Source organism: Carassius gibelio, chromosome A1 (assembly GCF_023724105.1).
Source record: "Carassius gibelio isolate Cgi1373 ecotype wild population from Czech Republic chromosome A1, carGib1.2-hapl.c, whole genome shotgun sequence".
Lineage (NCBI taxonomy): Eukaryota > Metazoa > Chordata > Actinopteri > Cypriniformes > Cyprinidae > Carassius > Carassius gibelio.
Window position 1 is genome coordinate 8,410,095 of NC_068371.1, and position 20,302 is coordinate 8,430,396.

A 20,302-nucleotide genomic window follows, 5' to 3' on the forward strand; every position below is an offset into this window, starting at 1 on the left:
TTTAATATAATTTTTTTGGGAATGATGTATTCCAGGGGCAGTTTGATGGCCTCAGTGCAGATTGGACATCCATTCAAGTTCTCCTTAAAGACTGGCGAGACAAATGTCAGCTCGCAGGTATGAAATCATGTAATGCATGATGATGGACGCTACAATAATATGTTATTAAAATTCATGCCCATCTCATGTTTCTTATGTGATGTTAGACGTCTGAAAGTCTGAACAAAAGATAATTTGTTACTTTCCAGCCGTAACTTTGACTGGTAGTGCAGCAGGGGATTCAGCCCTTGATAAATTCAATAAATCCTGGATGGAGCTCGATGATTGGCTAAAACTTTTGGATCACATGGTTCAGACTCAGAGAGTAATGGTCGGAGATCTCGACGAGATCAACGGAATGACGCTGAAACTCAAGGTCAGATTGTGACATCATTTTGCAGCTTTTATTCTAGAGTAAAATACTTTGTTTACATCTTGCAGAGGCTATAATTGATCTTTTCCCTAAAGTCCCTAAAGCACCAAAGACAATTTAGTTTTAAAGAACCAATTTACACCCTTTCTCTGATCCGTAGGGTTAGGGTTAGGAATTAATCAGGTTATGATTGGCTAGCCTTCTCACATTAGAAATTAGCAGCATAACCAAATCTTATTAATATTGGTTTCTGATTCAAAGAAAATTCTGTTAAATTTAGCTGCAAAAATTGTGACGATGAAGATCAATGAAGATGGCATTTAAATACCCAAGTCTTAAAGGCACAGCATTAAAAATAAGGCTTTTTACATTTACAATTTACATTTTTTTTATTCGATATAAAAATAAAATGAAATAAATAAAATTAAATAAATATATATATATTTTTTTTTGATATGGTACTCTTAATATGAAACTAAAACTGCCAGAAATTGGCAGCAAGTCACTTTCTAAATGAGTTGCTTCATTCATTCATTCATTCAACTTATTTTTTCAAAAGGCTGATTCATTCAGAACTGAATCAAGCAGTTGTCTTTATTAATGGTTCACTGAATCATTGGTTAATGCAGATTCATTCACTAACAAAACCCTGCTGTGCGGTGCTCGGAGATGCACAACAGTTCTACTGTGGCTTTGTTTGGAATTATTTTCATCGCCAAAATTGAGCAAAAACAGACAAATCCTGACAATATTGTGTTTAAAATGTTTGTTGAAATGTTGTACAAAATCAATAACGCATTTGCAATTATTCAGGCAAATTATTTGGGAAAAAATAAAGCTCGCAAGATATTGCTAAACTATATCATATATATATATATATATATATATATATATATATATATATATATATATATATATATGTAGTTTACAATTTTTGCCCTCATATCTTGAATTTTAAGGGCATGCATTCTAATAGGCTACATCACACAGTCAGTCATTGTCTTGCATTATGTTCATCAGCATGTAATGTAAATTAAACTTAATTAAAATGTAACAAAAAAAAATCCATAATTAATTAAACGTTAAATCAACAACCCTAATCATTATAATGTAATATTATAAGTGGAACAAAATATATTTTATGCTAACAATATACAAACAAATAAACATGGGGTAATCTTTTACTTCATATAAGTCTTCATGTACTCCATATAATTAAGCACATAAGATCGCAATATGCCACACCACTCTAGTGTAGTAAAGAATTCTGTGTTGTGATTTAACAGTCAACACTGCAAGACATGGAGCAAAGATGCCCACAGCTGAACAAACAAATCACTGCGGCTCAGAACCTGAAGAACAAAACCAATAACCCTGAGACACGGGCAACCATTACAGACCGCAGTAAGTCAGCTTTGCCTCATCATATTGTCTCTCAGTGATCACTGTAATATGGAGGTGTCAACATGGTAACAGCTTGGTGGAAAACTTAAGTAAACAGTGACTGGTGACAAGGATTGTGTCTTACAAGGTCATATGTGTCCCTGGACCACAAAACCTTAAGTCACTGGGGTATATTTGTAATCCATCAATCTATAAATCAAAATTATAGATTTTTCTTTTATGCAAAAAAAATCATTAGGATATTAAGTAAAGATCATGTTCCATTAAGATATTTTGTAAATTTCCGACCATAAATATATTAAAAATTATGTTTTGATAAGTAATATGCATTGCTAAGAACTTAATTTGTACAACTTCAAAGGCTCTCAGATTCCAGATTTTTAAATAGTTGTATCTCGGCCAAATATTATCCTATTATAACACACTATACATCAATGGAAAGCTAATTTATTCATATGATTTGATTGAAAAATTGTACACTGATGAATGGTTTTGTGGTCCAGGGTCACATATAGCATTATAAGTCAACACCACTGAACCAAAACTGCAAGTAATTCTGTAAGACAAAATTATTTTACAAATGATGTAATATATGGTGTATTGTAAAATCTGCTCATACTTTTGGAAAACCAAAATCTTTTTTTCCCAGAAATGCAAAAATGTAGTTAAACAATGGCATTGTGTTTGTTTAAGAAAATCAATAAGTCTGTTAATCAGTTTGTTAGATTTTTATCTAGTTAGTCTGAATAATAATTAATTTTATTTTATTGACATAAGTCCATTGTATGAACTGTGACTGCATAAGTCATTTTCAGACCTGTTCCTTAGAAATGTTCTGTTTTCTTTTATTTCAAGTTGACAAATTACAGGCACACTGGGAAGATTCCCACACCAAGCTGACCAACAGGGTCCTTCAACTACAGAACATGCATAAGGACTCCTGTGATTGGTTGGAGGCCAGGAAACGGGTGGAGCCTCTCATTAAGAGAGCCAATGAAAAACTAGAGCGCTGGAATAAAGTTTCTCAAAGTGTTGATGATTTAAAAGGCCAAAATGCGGATGTCAAGGTAATGTAGAATTAACACAATATTGATTTCATGACAGAACATAAGTGAGAAACTGTAATTAAATGAGTCAGTGTGCTTGTATTCCTTACATGATCTGCAGATGAATGCATGTGGTCTGATTACTACAAATAAATGCTATATTATATTACAGCAACTTTCTAAGGATATACACCAGTGGCAAACTCAGATAAATGTCACCAATGAGCTGGCGAACAAACTACTGACTCTTTATGCAGACGATGACACAAGCAAAGTTAAACAAATGACTGAGAGCATGAATCTAGCTTGGGCCAACATCAAAAAGCGGTGAGCTTCTGTTTAAATCTTTGATTTTTCAGTGTCGCCAACAAGTGAAGTGGCATATAATACATTTTTTTTACTGAAAGGAAGTATCTGTGGTATTGTTGAGTCAGAAAATAATGCTGTGGTGACACAGTGAGGGTGCGTAAGAAGTTATTTCAAAAGCTTTTAAGGTGCACTTGCTTTCAGGAGAATTGTGTGCCACTCAAGATCCTGCTGTGTGAAGTTTAAAGCATTTGTCACCAACAGATTTTAACAATCTAATAATAACAATTGTTACATATTAAACAAGTCTGTTAAGGCACTCATTTAATTCAGCTTTGTTTCTGTATAACGGTGAAGTCGTTTCCCTTTCAGTGCAGGGGACAAGGAGGCAGATCTGGAAGCCGGACTGCGACAATTGCAGCATTTCTACTTGGACCTGGAGAAATTCCTTAATTGGCTTACTGAAGCAGAAACCACAGCCAATGTCTTACAAGATGCCACGTTTAAGGAGGGACTTCTGGAAAACCCTGCCACAGTGCGGCGTTTACTCGAGCAATGGCAGGTATGCAACTAGTATTTCCAAATTGCGTACTTTACAGCAGTTTGCCCTCTTCACTTAAAGCATTTAGTCACTCCATTCCAGCTCCAGTCTTGGTTTAATATTTCCTGCGACCCACAATCATTGGTATGAGAATCCTAGTCTTGCGTAGCCAGACCTTCAGACTTAAGGTCTGGAATTCATGGCAGCTATCATTGGCTAAGGTCTGCCCATGTCAAACAACCAATCACAGGTCCTTTCGTTCATCATCATGTTTTGAGGTGTGGAAATGTCGCCACAATAGGCTTGTTTGAGATGAGCAAAATCTGCGCAGAATCACTGCGAGATGCATGTCAGTTAGAAAAGTGTCCGAGTTACATCCGCCTTGGTCTGATGTCATGCTGACGTGCGCCAAAAAACTCTCGCGACAATGAGGCGGCTGTGTCGGATTGAGCAGTCGAGCGTAGTTGCTCTCCACCGACTGCGCTGACCAAAAGCATGATGGGAAACGACTGACTGACGACACAGCTTCATGCTCATTGGCTGAGAATGTCAACTGATACATTTTCTTTTTATTCTAAGAATTAGATTATCCATTTATATTAACATGCATAAACTAAACAAAAACAAAACATGCCTAGTGAAGTTACTAATTAGGACATGCGTTTATTTTATTTTTCTCTTTATTCTATTGTATGTTTGCGTGAATTATGAAATCAATCCATTAAAAATATACATGCACACATATATCTAAATGGACTGTTAAGCGATTATGCCTCATCTTTGTGTGGTTTCATCTATGTCAGGGTCTGGCTTAAAACAAGGGAAGAAATTCTGAAGAATTCTTGCTACAAAAACAGCTTTGACTTGCATAGTATGGAAAAATACTATGGATGTGAAATGGTGTCAGAAACCTGCTTGTTTGCAAATATTCTTCTAAATTCCCTCTTGTGTTCAGCAGAACAAAGGAATTGATTCACATGATGACAAAACAGTGGTATTTCGATTACATCCACTTCGTCTGTGATAAAATACGCGAACGCGATCTGCTCCATTGCTGACGTTTGCAGGCGACAAAACAGCGAGATTCAGGAAGTGTCTTGACTTCAAAGGTCTTTTTTGAGCCCTCCCCTTACTCCAGCCGCCTACTCTCGCCTACATTTCAGGCGAGGCAAGGCGCATCTCTAACAAGCCTATTAACAGACTGTTGTGCAAAACTCTCAGATATATTTTAAAGATTCTATGCTATGAAATGTAAATATTTAGGTACTTTTGAAAATCTAGCGTTTAGTTTATCCTCATAAGCACTCGTTGTCACAATTGCAAACACGATGGCTTTCTTCTTTTGGCGCCACGTCATCTTTGTTTCCAGACGTTAAAGAACACGTCTCGCGGAAATCCTGTAGAATTCAACCAATCCAATGACAATTTCCCCCTTTGTGTCCCATATGCATCAGAAGTGTAGCCAACGATCCGTGGGCGTGATGTCTGAGGCTGAGACTAAGAGAATTCCTACTCCAGGGTTTTTCCTTTTTTTTTTATTTATTTATTTTTTTTTTTATTAATGTTAAATATTTAGTTGAAGTGCCCCGTGAGATTTAAAGTTATAATTTCAGTAATTTAACAATACATTTGAATGCATACAGTTCTCTGATGTCTATGATAATATTAATGAACAAAATATGAAGAATTTTATTAGTAGTAGTAGTAGTATTTTATATGTGTTAATGATTATAAAAATGTCAAATATTAATAATTATTTTAATTGTTATTATTGGTATTATATTTAACTATTGTGTATTATTAGTAACTGTTTAACTATTATACAAGTAATTATAAAATAATTTAAAAAAATAAAGACAAATTATATTTATTATTTAGATTAAATATGATTAATTCGTTTTTCATCAACTCACAAACCCCCTGCAGGTTACTTACAAACTCCTGTTTGGGAAACCTACTCAATGTTCTGTCCTTAGTGAAATTTACGCTTATTTTTCTAATCTGAGGTAAAGTTCTTTTTGTGTTTGGTTTTAATATCACAATACTGCGTAAGCTACTATGTATTTGCATACACATTTATTAAACATTCTATATCTATACCTTCATCCACCTGCAACTTTTCTGCGTTAAAATACAGATTTTATTTAAAGATTAATATGACAGTACTCCTTCTTAGATTTAAGTAGTTCTACAAAGTGTTGTCTGATTCGGTTCTATTGTTTTAGGACAAAAACACTATAATGAAATTGCTGAAAGTAAATAATATTCTACTAATGTGTTATTAATTAGGAAGGCAGAGTAAACTGATGGGTCTATTGTCCAGGTCGCCCGCTGCTCACTGGTATGGGAGATATGTGCATTTGGCAACGGTGCAGAGACGCAGTTAAATATGAAGAGGCAGACAAAGATGTGAGGAATAAAGAGAAGCCTCTGTTCTCCCAGAAAACCAGCTCTGACCCATTCCTCGCTCGCAGTGCCCACTCGTGCCTCAAACAACAGGGCCAGTGTGCCTCCGTGACTGGCATTCTGCAGCTCGTCTCACGTCGCATACAGACACATGGTCGCAAAATACATTCTCTTGCGCTCATTTTCGTGATGTCCTTTTCTCCCTCATCTTCGCCTCGCGTCAGACACGTCCACATAGGGGGGAATTAAAGGATCGTCACTGCCGACAGTCAGACGGGCTGTTTTCCATTCATTTGATGTCGCTCATTCATTGGATATGTTGCACAGGAAGACATATCATGTTAAGGTTTGATCTTCACTGTCAGCTCCACAGTTTCTTTGTGACTTTGACTTTGTTTGACTTGTATCATGACTTTGAAGGAAATTGGAATTTGCCATCTCAAACTGTGGGAACAAGCTCTTAAAATATAGTCAGAGAAAATGTATGAAATGATTGGTTTGTTGATGGTATTGCACTAATCTATTCTAATATATAATATAATATAAATACTATAAGTATTTGAATGTATCATTACATTTCACATTACATTTGTGAAATATTGTGATAAAATAAAATTCCATTTCAGTCACATGAATTTTGTGCTGCTGCTTTACATTACATTCTGAAATACTAAAATACATCTAAAATGCAATTTTAATAACATCAGGAAATATTGACTATTTTGTATTTAAATCAAAATCAAGATTTTAAATGAAAAATATATTATATTATATTATATTATATTATATTATATTATATTATATTATATTATATTATATTATATCATATCATATCATATCATATCATATCAAACAAATATTCCAGAAGTTTACACAGTAGATGTAACAAGTATCAGGGGAAGAAAAAGAAAGCCCTAATCACATGGTGAACTGTAACTTGGATGTCTGTGATCTCTTTTAATCCTTGCAGGATCTCCAGGCAGAGATTGATGCCCACCGGGAGATGTATCATTCATTAGATGAAAACGGGCAGCGTATTGTGTCATCTCTGGAGGGGACGGACAATGCCGTGGTGCTACAAAAAAGGCTTGATGACATGGGGCATCGGTGGCATGAGCTCTGTAACAAAGTTATGAATATAAGGTAAGACAAATTAATCATCTATATTTAACCTGGGAATAATTCATGCGGAGCAGAAACTGGCTTTGAAAAATATATATGATCATATACAAGCCCCAGGCCTGTGTAATACTATGTCCAAACCATTGCATTTATTTGACTTTGTTTAAAGTCAAAATCCTTTTACTTAGGGATCCTTAACATAATTATTACACTTGTGTTATTTGCCCTAGATTGTTTGAATTACAGAAATGAATGATAGCTCATATAACACTATGATCTTTGGTGGCAATATACCATGACATAACACCATGTCAGTATATGTATGTGTATATATATATATATATATATATATATATATATATATACAATCACACTAGGGTTTTTACATTTTTAATAAAGTCTCTTCTCCTCACCAAGGCTCCATTAATGTGCTCAAAACTACAGTAAAAACACTAATATTGTGAGATAGTATTACAATTTACTATTGTAATATATTTCAAAATGTATAATTATTGTAATGTATAACTGAATACTATTTCTGTCTTTATTTTTTATAATTAATTCATTATTTTATTGTATTTGTTATGATAACGGAGACATACTACTAAAAATGTTATTGATCATAATAAAACTGATTCATATTTTTATCATTATTATCTTTGACATCAGAGACCTGCAAACATTTAAATGTGCTGTTAAATTATGGGATATTAACCAACTAGAAACACACGTTGACGCGCTTTGCATCACTCGTATTTCCAGAAAATGTACAAATATTTGGTAAGACTTTAGAATAAGGTTCCATTAGTTAATGTTAGTTAACTACTTTCGTTACCATGAACTAAGCAAGAACAATCATCCTACAGCATTTATAAGTCTTAGTTCATGTTAATTTCAACATTTACTAATGCATTATTTAAATCAAAAGTTGTGCTTGTTAACATTAGTTAATGCACTGTGAATTACCATGAACTAACAATGAATAACTGTATTTTCATTAACTAACATTAACGAAGATTAATAAATACAGTAATAAATGTATTATTCATTGTTTGTTCATGTTAATTAATACATTAACTAACATTAACTAATGGAACCTTATTCTAAAGTGTTACCAAATATTTTAATATCATATTTTTATAATTATTATCTTTAACATCAGAGACCCGTAAACATTCAAATGTGCTGTTAAATTATGGGATATTAACCAACTACAAACACATGTTGACGCACTTTGCATCACTCGTGTTTCCAGAGAATGTACAAATATTTTAGTTTAGCTTTCAAGTCTGTAATTTTCTCCAGGCGCAATCTGCGATGCTTTCACACAATGTCTGAATTCATGACGTTTGAATGCAAATTTGAGTTCCATTAGGAATCACATTTGCCTTGGTAAGAGCTTTTTAAATGTTCATGCATATTCAAATACAAAGATTTCTCAAATCTCCACCTTTACGCAGCACGTTCTTTGTGAAATCCAATTGCGGTCTGACAGTTTATACCGTATGGTGCTCTCTAGTGGTGTTTGTGATTTGACACTTGACAGTGTCGCATCTTACAATCCATTCGACTCCTCAGGCCCTATCTGGATGCAGGTGTGGATCAGTGGAAACACATGCACATGTCCTTACAAGAGCTGCTCAACTGGCTGCAGCTGAAGAGGGAGGAGTTAGAGAAGCAGAAACCAGTAGGAGGTGATGTGCCGACCGTGCACCAACAACTACTTACACACAAGGTGAGTCCAGGACGCATCCTCTTCGCCCCTCACTGAAAGCATGAGAACTGCCGTTTAAGACGTGATTTATGCAGTCTGTCTTTTGTTGTGCCCAAGTGTGATCATTATCGGAGTCTGTTCTTCTTAAATATTTAAACAGATGGAGATGATATCTTGCGTAGGAGAGGTGCAAAGTCCCTTGTCTCTTTGAATGGTTGTGCGGACCAATTAACATCTGCTGATGGCCGTCAGCTGTCAGGGGCCGCTGTAAACAGGATGCGGTCGTGGAGGAGTTAGTGTAGGGAGCTCAGTGAGCGTGTGCTGCCGGTGACAGCTGAGTCACTGTCACACACTCTACAGGTGCAGTTAACTGGGAAGGAAACTGGCGTGTGTGTAGGAGCTGCAAAGAAAGTCTCAGCCGAAATTTAATTGAACAAAGTTTCTGCAGACTATTAGATAAATTGACATTGCTGTGCACACAATGAAACCTAGAATTTATTTCTCCACTCGAACCTGGATATAAAGTTTGAAAACAGAAAAGTTATGGTAGAAATGTAGCTAATTAAATATATGGTGTTGAACACAAGAATTCAGTTTCCAAAAAAGGTCAGTGTATCACATTACAAACTTCATATTCATCGGGAAGGAGGAGGCGGGAACCGGCAGACAATCAAAATAACTTTAATAATCAAAACTGCCTCACGGACGACTGCCGCACACAAACAAAAGCAAAACACAAAATAAATCGATCCTCTGTCCTCGTCCTCTCTTGTCCATCACTGTCGTCGCTGCTCTTTTATATCCTTCTATCTCCTCAATGGGATTTGAGACCGGTGGGTCGAGCAGGTGTCCTTCATTTCCAATTACTCCACCAGCCTCGCTCTGTTCCCACGGCTCTCGGCCCCGCCCCACTCGCCACAGTCAGATTTCATCAAATCTATTAAAACATAGGATGCTCTTCGGACACTTCTCCATGCTAGATAACATGATCATGAGGTTTTACCAAAACTCAAGGAATTCATGCGAACTCGGATGCTGCTGTCGTTCATGTAAAAGGGCACATTTTATATTCAACTTGTCACTCAAATTTGACAATACTTGAGAATCATGTATTTTATTACCATTAGAAAATTTGAAAACAGAAAAATTCTCATGAGCAATAAACAAAGAAATAAAATAGAGAATAAATAGAAAATTAAAATGATCAACTTCCTTTTATATCTTACAATGGTTGTTTTATTTGTTTTCAGTTTAATGGGTGAAATAAAATTTTTTAGGATTTGCTTGCTCATGAAAACAAGAATGAATTAATGAAATGTACCCACTGATAGTGTCACATGGGGGTGTTATTTTAGTATTATCTGTGTATTATTATAGCATTTATTAATACTGTATTTTGACTTTTTATTTAATTTATTTCAGTTTAATTTTAGCAATTTTATGTGATTTATTTATTATTAGATTATTTCTCTCATTTATTTATATTTAGCTTCATTTTCTCATTTTCATTTTTAGTAATTTTAGCACTTTTTCCGTAATTTATTTATATTTGATTTTATTTCAACTTTTGACCCTCTTGGAATTGCTCAGTTTCTTATTCTATTTAATTTTTATATATAGTTTTAGTTAAAACTGGTATGCAATATCTGCATAGCACATGGTTCTTAGAAGGATTTATGCATGTCATGCAGTTATTAAAAAATATGTATAAAAAAAGGTTCATGTCAGTTTGAATGGAACAATTGCATGGAAATGTGCCCAGCAAGATCACTAGAAAATGTACACAATCATTGGTAACCATTCTGTGTTAATTGTATCCGCTTGCACTGATATTTTTGAATCCAGTGCGTTCTATAATGAGCCCTATATGTATACGGAGAAGGCATGTTTGCCCAGGAAGGAATGACAATGGCTTCATTTAAATATGCATGAGGCATCACTATACAGCACAAATAGCAGCTGGTTAAGTATGCGAATAAGATGCTGGTTTTCACAGGGTTTTGGCATGTGTGCTAAAGTTGCACAAATGTTTACCCCTCATTGTGACATTCAGTCCTGTTGATAGCAAGTCATTTTGGTTTCATAGGGCTTCAGAAGAGAGCTGGGTGCCAAAGAACCTGTGATCAACGGAACACTCAACAATGCTAAAACCTTTCTCGCTGAGATGCCTCGTGAGGGTATTAAACAGAGGCCTGGACAAAAGGGTATGAAATCTCCGGCCCTTACACGTACGCCTAATACAATAAATTCCAGATGCTGTAACCTGTATTTGACTTCTTGTGTTCCACCCAGATGTAAGTCCTGAGGAGAGGGTTCAAAATGTGGGCCGCATCTTGCATAAAGAAGTGGAGGATGTAACAGTGGGATGGAAGAATCTGGGTGCAGCTTCCGTTGACTGGCAGCAACAGCTGGAACTGGCCTTGGAGAGGCTGATGGAGCTCCAGGACGCTCAGGATCAGCTGGACTTTAAGCTCCGCCAGGCTGAGACCGTGAAGAATTCTTGGAAGCCTGCTGGAGAGCTGCTCCTAGATGATTTGCAAAACCACATCGACAGAGTAAAGGTCAGTGTACAATGTGCCATGTTATAAGAGATAAGATTTTTTGGACATGTTCCATGGCAATACCATTGTATTATCTGAAGTACCTTGGAGTAGCATGTTTATATATTTATATTTTTATTTTTAAGCCTTTTGGACAAAAGACATAAAGGCTTTTATGTATATTTTCAGGCGTTCCAGGAGGAAATAGCTCCCATCCAGGATAATGTAAATCAGGTCAACCAACTGGCCTCCACATTTAGACCACCTGACATTCAGCTCTCTCCAGACAACCTGAGCAGAATTGATGACCTCAACATGAGATGGAGGCTCCTGCAGGTATCCATCCCTCTTCTTCTTATTTGAAGTCAATGTGAATTACTTAATAATGCCTATATAGCTATTTGGCTATTGGTTAACATCATCCAATAGCCAACATGGCCTTAGTGGCAACAGCAAAAAGGACAGTTGGTTCAGGTGAAAGGCCAATTATTACATTTTGATTAAAGATTACAATTAAAGTCAACCTAGTTTAATAATAATATGCACTAATTAATTGTTCACAATAAAGAAATTAGTTATGTGTACTCACAAAGTAGTTTTGATTTTATGTTAAATTCAGTTTAACATTCATTCCAATGGACCAACAGTTTATAGGTCACAGATTTAGTTTCTGAAATAAATCTTTGTGCAATCTTTGAGCAGTTGTAGAAAAGTGTACATGTCAGTAATAGATGCAACAAGGAGATCACAGAAATAATCTGTCTTTCAGAGATTTGACGAAAGACACAAAGGCATTATTTAATAAAAGGCCGTAGGACAGAAGCAAAAACAATCACGATGAAATATTCTGGACAAAACATTTTATTCAATATATTTGTATTGTTTTAATATTTATTTCAACGGAAGCTTTTATGAATAATTTCTGTTCAGTGTAATGCTGAAAAGCATTTGAAAACCTGAAATAAAATAAAAATGGTAGATGGCAAACTTAAGCTTCACAAATCATAGAAATGTTCCCTTGGCAACTTCTGTGTTTTTTAGATCTCCATTGAGGAACATCTGACCCAGCTGAAGGACTCAAGGCCCCAGTCTCAGGATTTCCTGCATGGTGAGTGTGTTTTTGTTATTCTTTTTTGCAATATTATGAATATTGTAATTGTCATATCTTAATACTTTTATACTAATCCTGTGTATTTTATGTTCTCACTAAACATGAAGAAGTGTTTGATTAGAAAGGGCTTTGAACATGGGTTTTTTTCTTTTCTGCACACAGTGTCCGTTGAAAGCCCTCTTGAACGGTCTATTTCACCCAACAATGTCCCCTACTATATCAAGTAAGTCTTCCGAAACTCAGCCCACATGTTGATGTCAGGCGCATTCAAGGTCCACACTGAATTAACAAATAGAATTTCAACACTATGAAAGCTCCCAGACTAAGAAATATATCACAGCTGGTGGCAGACTACCAAAGAAAAGTGATTTTCTATGACCTTTTTTTTTCCGAACAGAGATATCAACTAGGAAAATTTGTGCAGAATAATCTAAGATGATACATTAGGCTCTGCCAATGGATGTAGCAGCATGCATCACATATAGCTGAGAACATTCCTGCAGATAACCAACCAGATATTTTTGCTCTTTGTAACAAGTGATGCATGAATGTGTGTAGTTACAAAACTAAATAATACAAGTCTAAAGGGAAGTAAAATGTCATCCCTTCAAATGCAACTAATAGTGACTGAATATTTTGCATTTTATTTTAATACTAATAATATTCCTGCAATGTAGAAATGCATTGTCAGAGCTTCTATAATGAATTTTATGTCTAAGCAATCTTATCCAAGGTCAAGAATATACAGCACCTCTATACATACATGTTGCCAGTGTATAAAACCATGCATATTATTTCACTAAAGATTAGTTTTGAGTTATTTGAAGTATTTTTACCCTTAATAGTACCTGTGAGAAAAGGATGTGATAGTGGCTCAACAAAGTTTTACATAAAAATACAGGAAATAATATTACAGAATGTTCAGATGTCCTGGATATTAAACCTGATGGCTGGTTTATCAAAATATGAATCATGATTAGGAAAATAAGACTTTGGAATGGATGTTCATTAGTGAATTGTTCAAACTATTAAATTTACCCCTTGATGTTTAATTTAGCACCTTTTTAGAAGTCATATTCCATAGCTATATGATATAAATGCTTTCTTCTTATTTCACTAGATACTGTAGCAGACATCATGCAATACAATTATGAGTAATACTTTCACCTCGATCTCATTTTACCTTGCCTAGAGGACAACTTGAAGTGGCACAGCTCACCCCGTTCTCTCCTACTTGGGTGTCTTGCACATTAAGACTTTTTAAAGAAAATAATACCTTTGCTAGATTTTGTGTAATGTAGATCAATCCTAAACAACCAAGTTGAAACCCCCCAGCCTGTAATGCATGTTATTACTCATTCATTTGGACTAGGGTAATTCATTTAATCTAAAGTATATACAACCTTCATATAAATTCGGGGCAGCATTTATGCTCATGGCAGTGCATGAATCTGACTTCAGTTAGGAGAGAACTGACTCTTAATAATGCTGTCATAGATTATGAATGTCATTTAGATTATGAACTGTACTTGCAGTCACATGGCAATCGAATTTGTTATTTCCAGCCTATTGCATGTGATAAGCTGCGGGACAAAAAAGGGGATCGCTTTATAATAACTTTCATTAATAAGTCATCAACAAACATTAATGCTTAACAGATCAGTAGTTCATTCACTCATTTATACGAAACAAGTATGAATCCAAGTTTCATGACATTTATATATACTGTATATGTAGGCCTACACTAGTGATCTAAATGTTCATTAGTGTCAGAAAGGAAAGTTATTCTAAAAATGTTAACCAATGAAATATTTTACCCATAAACCTTAATATGATTTTTACTCATAAACTGCATGAACTCCATACCATCCAATGCATTAATCAAATTATTGCATATTATGTGGATCACAATTTATTTAGAATTTTTGCAAAATGTATGACTCATAAAATGAGATTCCTGCCCTGCAACTGAAGCACCAGCTTTTGTCAGAGAACACATCCAGACCTTTCCGACGAGATAGTAAGTAATTTTACTGATTATTTTCACACCAAGTAGTTGTCTCAAATCCTAGTGAGCTGGTAAACATGATTTTTGAATCAGAAATACATTTAAAAAAAAAAATTTAATAGGCGCATTAAAACATTCTCTGTGTGCGTGCGTGTGTGGGCCGGTTTGTTATAACATTTAACAGGGTCATATGATGCTGCTAAAAAGAACATTATTTTGTCTATTTGGTATAATGAAATGTGTTTATGCAGTAAAATAAAAAAATGTAAAAAAATGTTTTAAAAAAAAAATTTTTAATGTAAAAAAAAAAAAAAATCCACATAGTGTACATTATTGTTTCTCCTCTATGCCCCGCCTTCTGAAACGCTTTGATTTTTACAAAACTCATCATTCTGAAAGGCTAGGTGTACTCTGATTGACCAACTATGCACTGCGTTGTGATTGGCTAAATACCTCAAGCGTGTGACAGAACTAGAAAGTAGTTTCACTTTCTCAACGAAATAGCATCACACACCACGGCCTTGAGTGAGCAGAGGTGGGCGGGCTTGAGAATGGAGCAATATGCGTGCAACCACGTGACGACCCCAGGTTGGACCCCGCTTCATCCATGGTGAAGGCCGATTCAGCAATTTACGTATTTTTTGTTTATGTATTTCCTCAGGAACCAGCACGGATCAGCTCTAGGCATGAAAAAGTGAATATTGTCTTTTGGAAAGCCAAACAAATTAGTTAAAGGGTTAGTTCACCGAAAAATTTAAATTATGTCATTAATTACTCACCCTCATGTTGTTCCAAACCTGTAAGACCTCCGTTAATTTTCGGGATCACAGTTTAAGATATTTTAGATTTAGTCCGAGAGCTTTCTGTCCCCCGTTGAAAGTGTGTGTATGGTATACTGTTCATGTCCAGATAGGTAAGAAAAACCTCATCAAAGTAGTCCATGTGACATCAGAGGGTCAGTTAGATTTTTTTGAAGCATTGAAAATACATTTTGGTCCAAAAAAATAGCAAAAACTATGACTTTATTCAGCATTGTCTTCTCTTCCGAGTCAGTTGTGAGTGAGTTCAAAACACTGCAGTTTAGTGATATCTGGTTCACCAACGAATCACTCGATGTAACAGCATTTCCATTACATGGCAGAGAGAATAAGATTTAGGGCCGTTTCATAGTTAACGCATCTGTACGCATACGCGTTCTTCGAGGCTACGCATCGTTACGCTTCAGCCGCCATTATGCATCGGTGCGTAGCCAAATGTGTCGTCCTAGTTTTTGATACGCAACGCGCCGATGCACGCAATACTATGCCTTGTCGGTGGGGGCGACATTGTAAGTATTGTACATTAATTCAAGTATATTGTGTTTACAGAAAAAGAAGGTTTGAATACAATGGCGGGCGAAGAGGAAAAATTATCTATCTCTGCGTTGCCTTTGTTGCCGCCGATGTAAAATCAGCTACAGAATACACTCCTCTTCAGTTGCCATTGTGATCTGAATATCACGCGACCCGACTCTACTAATATCACCCGACTCTACTACCCCCGTTGCGTAAGCGGTGTATTGCATACAAGCATCGCCCGTGACACTTGTGTCCACTGTTTAGACTATGAAAGGGAGGGCATCGCACGCGTTTCTCGCGTTGACTATGTTACGGCCCTTATGCCTTCTTCCTTTGCATGAACATTTGGGTGGCGTTATGCAAATCTTCCCACGTGGAGGCGTGTTAGAACGAGTGTTTTAGGGGGGTGTAGTTGATGTAACTTTTATAAAGAATATCTTTTAGGATTTGAGACTTTACACTCCAAAGAGAAAGTAAAAATAGAAAACGCATCATATGACCCCTTTAAACTATTTCCGCATGCTTGGATCGAATGTTTGAATGTGCCAGTGTTATTCACCAAATAGTTGAATGCAATGTTTGAATACTCCCATAATAAACACGCTAATGTTCCATTAATTAATTTTTTCCCCCATCATAGACTTCTATTCGAGCATTTTGATTATCATCGTGGACCGTTTTATATTCGAGTATTTTCAGCATCAATCGCAAGTTATGTAGTTAATTGTGTGTGTGTTTTTTGTTTTTTTTTGGAGCATTCAGACGTTCAGTTTGAACACGTTTGTTTTAGAACTTTGCGGAGACAGGTGGCACGATAGAACATTACAATCCAGGATTTTTTTCTGTTTTTTTTCCGCATTACGATTTTCACGTAAAGCTCGAATAGAACGCGCCATCGATACACTAAAATGCGGTCCAGGTAGCTGCATGCTAGGTTTGGGGCACAGCCTGTAAGTGAGCGCGAGAGAGAGAGTGAGAGAACGGAGTTGGAGGGGGAAGGGAAAGGGAGCTGGAGGAAAAGCTCCGCCTCGTCTGAGCCGCTCTGGCTGAGGGAGATCGCAGGGAACTCGGATGCTTTTTCCCCTGTAGAGAGGGAGCACCGCGGAGGTGATTCGCCCCAAACAACATCAAACCATTTGGGCTTTTAGAAATAAACACTTTGGATTCGGCGATTACCGAGAGGCGAGATGAGGGAGAACTTAAGAAAGTAAGTGCAATGCAAACACGAATGAATGTCGGATCGTGCGAGTAGAGGACGCCGAAGGAGTTTTGCATTCGTCCATCTGCCTTATTGCTGCTGCTTCTTTTCCTTTCTCGTCTTCCTTGCAGCCTAGCAGGTGCTTGTTCGGTTTTTACATGGAGCCAGTGCAGCGACATGTCCGTTCAGCGCTTGATTTGTTTATTTTTTTTAATGCAAAACATCTCGATAGTTCCTGATGCATCTGCTGTGCCCTTCTTGCAGCATGCAGACTGATAAACCTAACGTGGCGTTCATATTGTCATGTATGTTTTCGAGCTGTATTTGATTGGGAATCTTTATGTTGACAACGACGCTTGGCCTTTAAGGCTCCTCCATATTCGTGCGCTTTCCATAAGTTAATATTATGCCATACAGAAAATCGCTGTTTTGGTTTTAACCACATAACGTTACTTATGGCTGCGTTTCCTTTCAACCATAACCAAGAGCCACAATTAGAGGTGTCTGTGTGATGGTGTATGTGAACCCTGTGCTTTTAGATGCATGCATGTAGGTGGGCATTCCTTCTTGTCCAACCCCACATTACTGCTGTACTTCCGCTCATGCACCGTTTTGAGATGTGCAGGTATGGAGTTCTCTGTGGGAAATTTGCTATCAGGCCATTGGCATGCTCTACCGAGTCTACCTGAACCTAGAGGGCGCTGCCAGATACTGACTGGGTCTCAGTTCAAAGCCTAGAGAGAAATTGTATGTTGGGGGTTTCACTTTTTGATGTCAAAGATTACTCCTTTCTAAAATATCATGACAGATATTATGATGTTTACAGACCCTTTTACAGTGCTTCAGAAAAAAATAAATAAATAAAAATTAATTAAAAATTAATCATTCAACTTTCTATTCATCAAAGTCAAAGTTTCCACTAACATATTAAGTTTAATAATTTCAACAATTATAAGTAATGTTTATTGAGCACCAGATCATCATATTAGAATGATTTCTGAAGCATCATGTGATGCTGAAGACTGAAGTAATGACTGCTGGAAACCCAGCTTTGATATTACAAGAATAATCTTAATTTTATTCATTTATTTTAATCATAAATGCCAACGTAAAACATATTTTCAATGTCTTAACAATCGCAAACTTTTGATTGTCATGCTTGTAGTAATATGAATATATACATGTATATTATGTTTTTTTCCTATGCATGCTTGGAGTAAACCTGAAGAGAGATATTTTGAATTCAGTTCAGACTTATTTCTATAGCATTTTTCAAAGCAGTGAGCTATTTTCTTTTATTATTATTATTGAAGGTGCTGTATGTAAGATTTTGACTCTACTAAAGCATAAAAATACCATAAATTGTTTGCAGATATATAAGAAACATGCTAAGTTAACATACTTGTATATCTGAAAAATGATGCTACGGTCTCTTATGCCGCGTTTCCACCGAAATTACCCGGAACATTTGTACCAGGAACTTTTTTTCCCAGGAACTTTTTTCCCCCCAGACCTGTTGCTTTCTGCGTTTCCACCGCGGTGTAAAGTACCGGGTAGATTAGGCAAATAGACTGGTGACGTAGGTCTGCACGCGTTTCTCAATACAAAGTACCGCTGATAAAATTTTTTTTTTAAAAAGTACGCTGATTTTGGACGTGCATCCTCGGTAGTTGGTTCAGACTTTGTGCATTCGTCTCAGGAGTGTGATATCCGCGACGACGCAAGTCCGGTAAATCTATAAACAGCAGCGTACTTGATAACTTCAGTCTGCTCGTCATGGCTACTGCAATTTTCCTTACTGTATATTTACAATAAAACGAAATATGATATCAAATACCACTGCCTCCTTTCGTTTTCATTTAAGCATAATAACAGCTGCAGAAATGTACTTAGTTCAGGGAAATGTGTATATGCAGCCATTACAATGAAACGAAATATTATATAGATTTGCCTTTTTTATTTTCATTTTAACATATAGATAAATTGAATACAGACCAAAGAAAACCTGTTAGATTTACCCCGCAGCTGAATTATATGTTATGTTTAACCACTAAAGACACATCAGAGCCAGCGGCACATATCAGAAGGTCTATCCCAGGAGAGGCTGCTCTCTGCGGATACATGAGGACTGAGCTCCCGCTGATCGAGTGGAGCTCACCGTCTACGAGATCGGCGAAACACATTTTTTAAATAGGCATGATCTTTATAAATAAACCATAGATTTGAGTTTTAAACAACTACTTCTCGCCTGAAATACTTTTAAAATTACATTTCATGACACAATAACAGTAATATTTGAAAATTATCCGAATAAATGGTGGTTGAATTCAACCAATGCTGCGTGAACTCAGATTGCTTTGGCTACTGCAATTTTCCCCTCACCATATTTACAATAAAACGAAATAGGATATAAAATACCACTGCCTCCTTTCATTTTCATTTAAACATAATAACAGCTGTAGAAATTTACTTAGTTCAGGGATTATTGTAACGTTATATACAGCCATTACAATGAAAGAAATATTATATAGACTTGCCTTTTTATTTTCATTTTAACATATAGATAAATTGAATACAGACCAAAGAAAACCTGTTAGATTTACCCCGCAGCTGAATTATATGTTATGTTTTAACCACTAAAGAGACATCAGAGCCAGCGGCACATATCAGAAAGTCTATCCCAGGAGAGGCTGCTCTCTGCGGATACATGAGGACTGAGCTCCCGCTGATCGAGTGGAGCTCACCGTCTACGAGATCGGCGAAACACATTTTTAAATAGGCGCTGTCTTTATAAATAAACAACAGATTTGAGTTTCAAACAACTACATTCTCGCCTGAAATACTTTTAAAATTACATTTCATGACACAATAACAGTAATATTTTGAAAATGTTGATCCGAATAAATGGTGGTTGAACTCAACCAATGCTGCGTGAACTCAACCAATCAGCATGTTTAGCGCCAAAGTCGCGCCCCCGAAAGTTCCTGAACTTTAAAAAAGTACCACCTCGCCAGCAGGGACTTTCTGGGGGGCATTTTTTTACCCGGAACTTTTATTTAGTTCCTGGTTCCTGCGGTGGAAACACACCAAGTACCGGACCAAGTCCCTAGTTCCTGGGTAAAGTTCCTGCGGTGGAAACGCGGCTTTACAGTTATTC

The 20,302-nt window shown here is 36.3% G+C and overlaps 1 protein-coding gene across 10 annotated transcripts in view; it reads left to right on the forward strand.

Moving 5' to 3' along the window:
• LOC127978590 (dystrophin-like) overlaps positions 1–20,302 on the forward strand; it is a 110,639-nt gene that overhangs the window by 64,634 nt on the left and 25,703 nt on the right. For 7 of the 10 annotated variants that reach the window (XM_052583690.1, XM_052583398.1, XM_052583771.1 and 4 more), the window contains exons 50-62: positions 36–117; positions 249–415; positions 1,699–1,816; positions 2,672–2,883; positions 3,035–3,189; positions 3,541–3,730; positions 7,086–7,258; positions 8,816–8,972; positions 11,038–11,155; positions 11,244–11,512; positions 11,681–11,827; positions 12,533–12,599; positions 12,765–12,825. In XM_052583690.1, coding sequence (XP_052439650.1) covers positions 36–117; positions 249–415; positions 1,699–1,816; positions 2,672–2,883; positions 3,035–3,189; positions 3,541–3,730; positions 7,086–7,258; positions 8,816–8,972; positions 11,038–11,155; positions 11,244–11,512; positions 11,681–11,827; positions 12,533–12,599; positions 12,765–12,825 — 1,916 coding nt within the window. Of the gene's footprint in view, positions 1–35; positions 118–248; positions 416–1,698; positions 1,817–2,671; positions 2,884–3,034; positions 3,190–3,540; positions 3,731–6,306; positions 6,462–7,085; positions 7,259–8,815; positions 8,973–11,037; positions 11,156–11,243; positions 11,513–11,680; positions 11,828–12,532; positions 12,600–12,764; positions 12,826–16,903; positions 17,155–20,302 lie in introns of those variants that run through there. The other 3 variants (XM_052583932.1, XM_052584098.1, XM_052584013.1) reach the window with 3 other exon arrangements.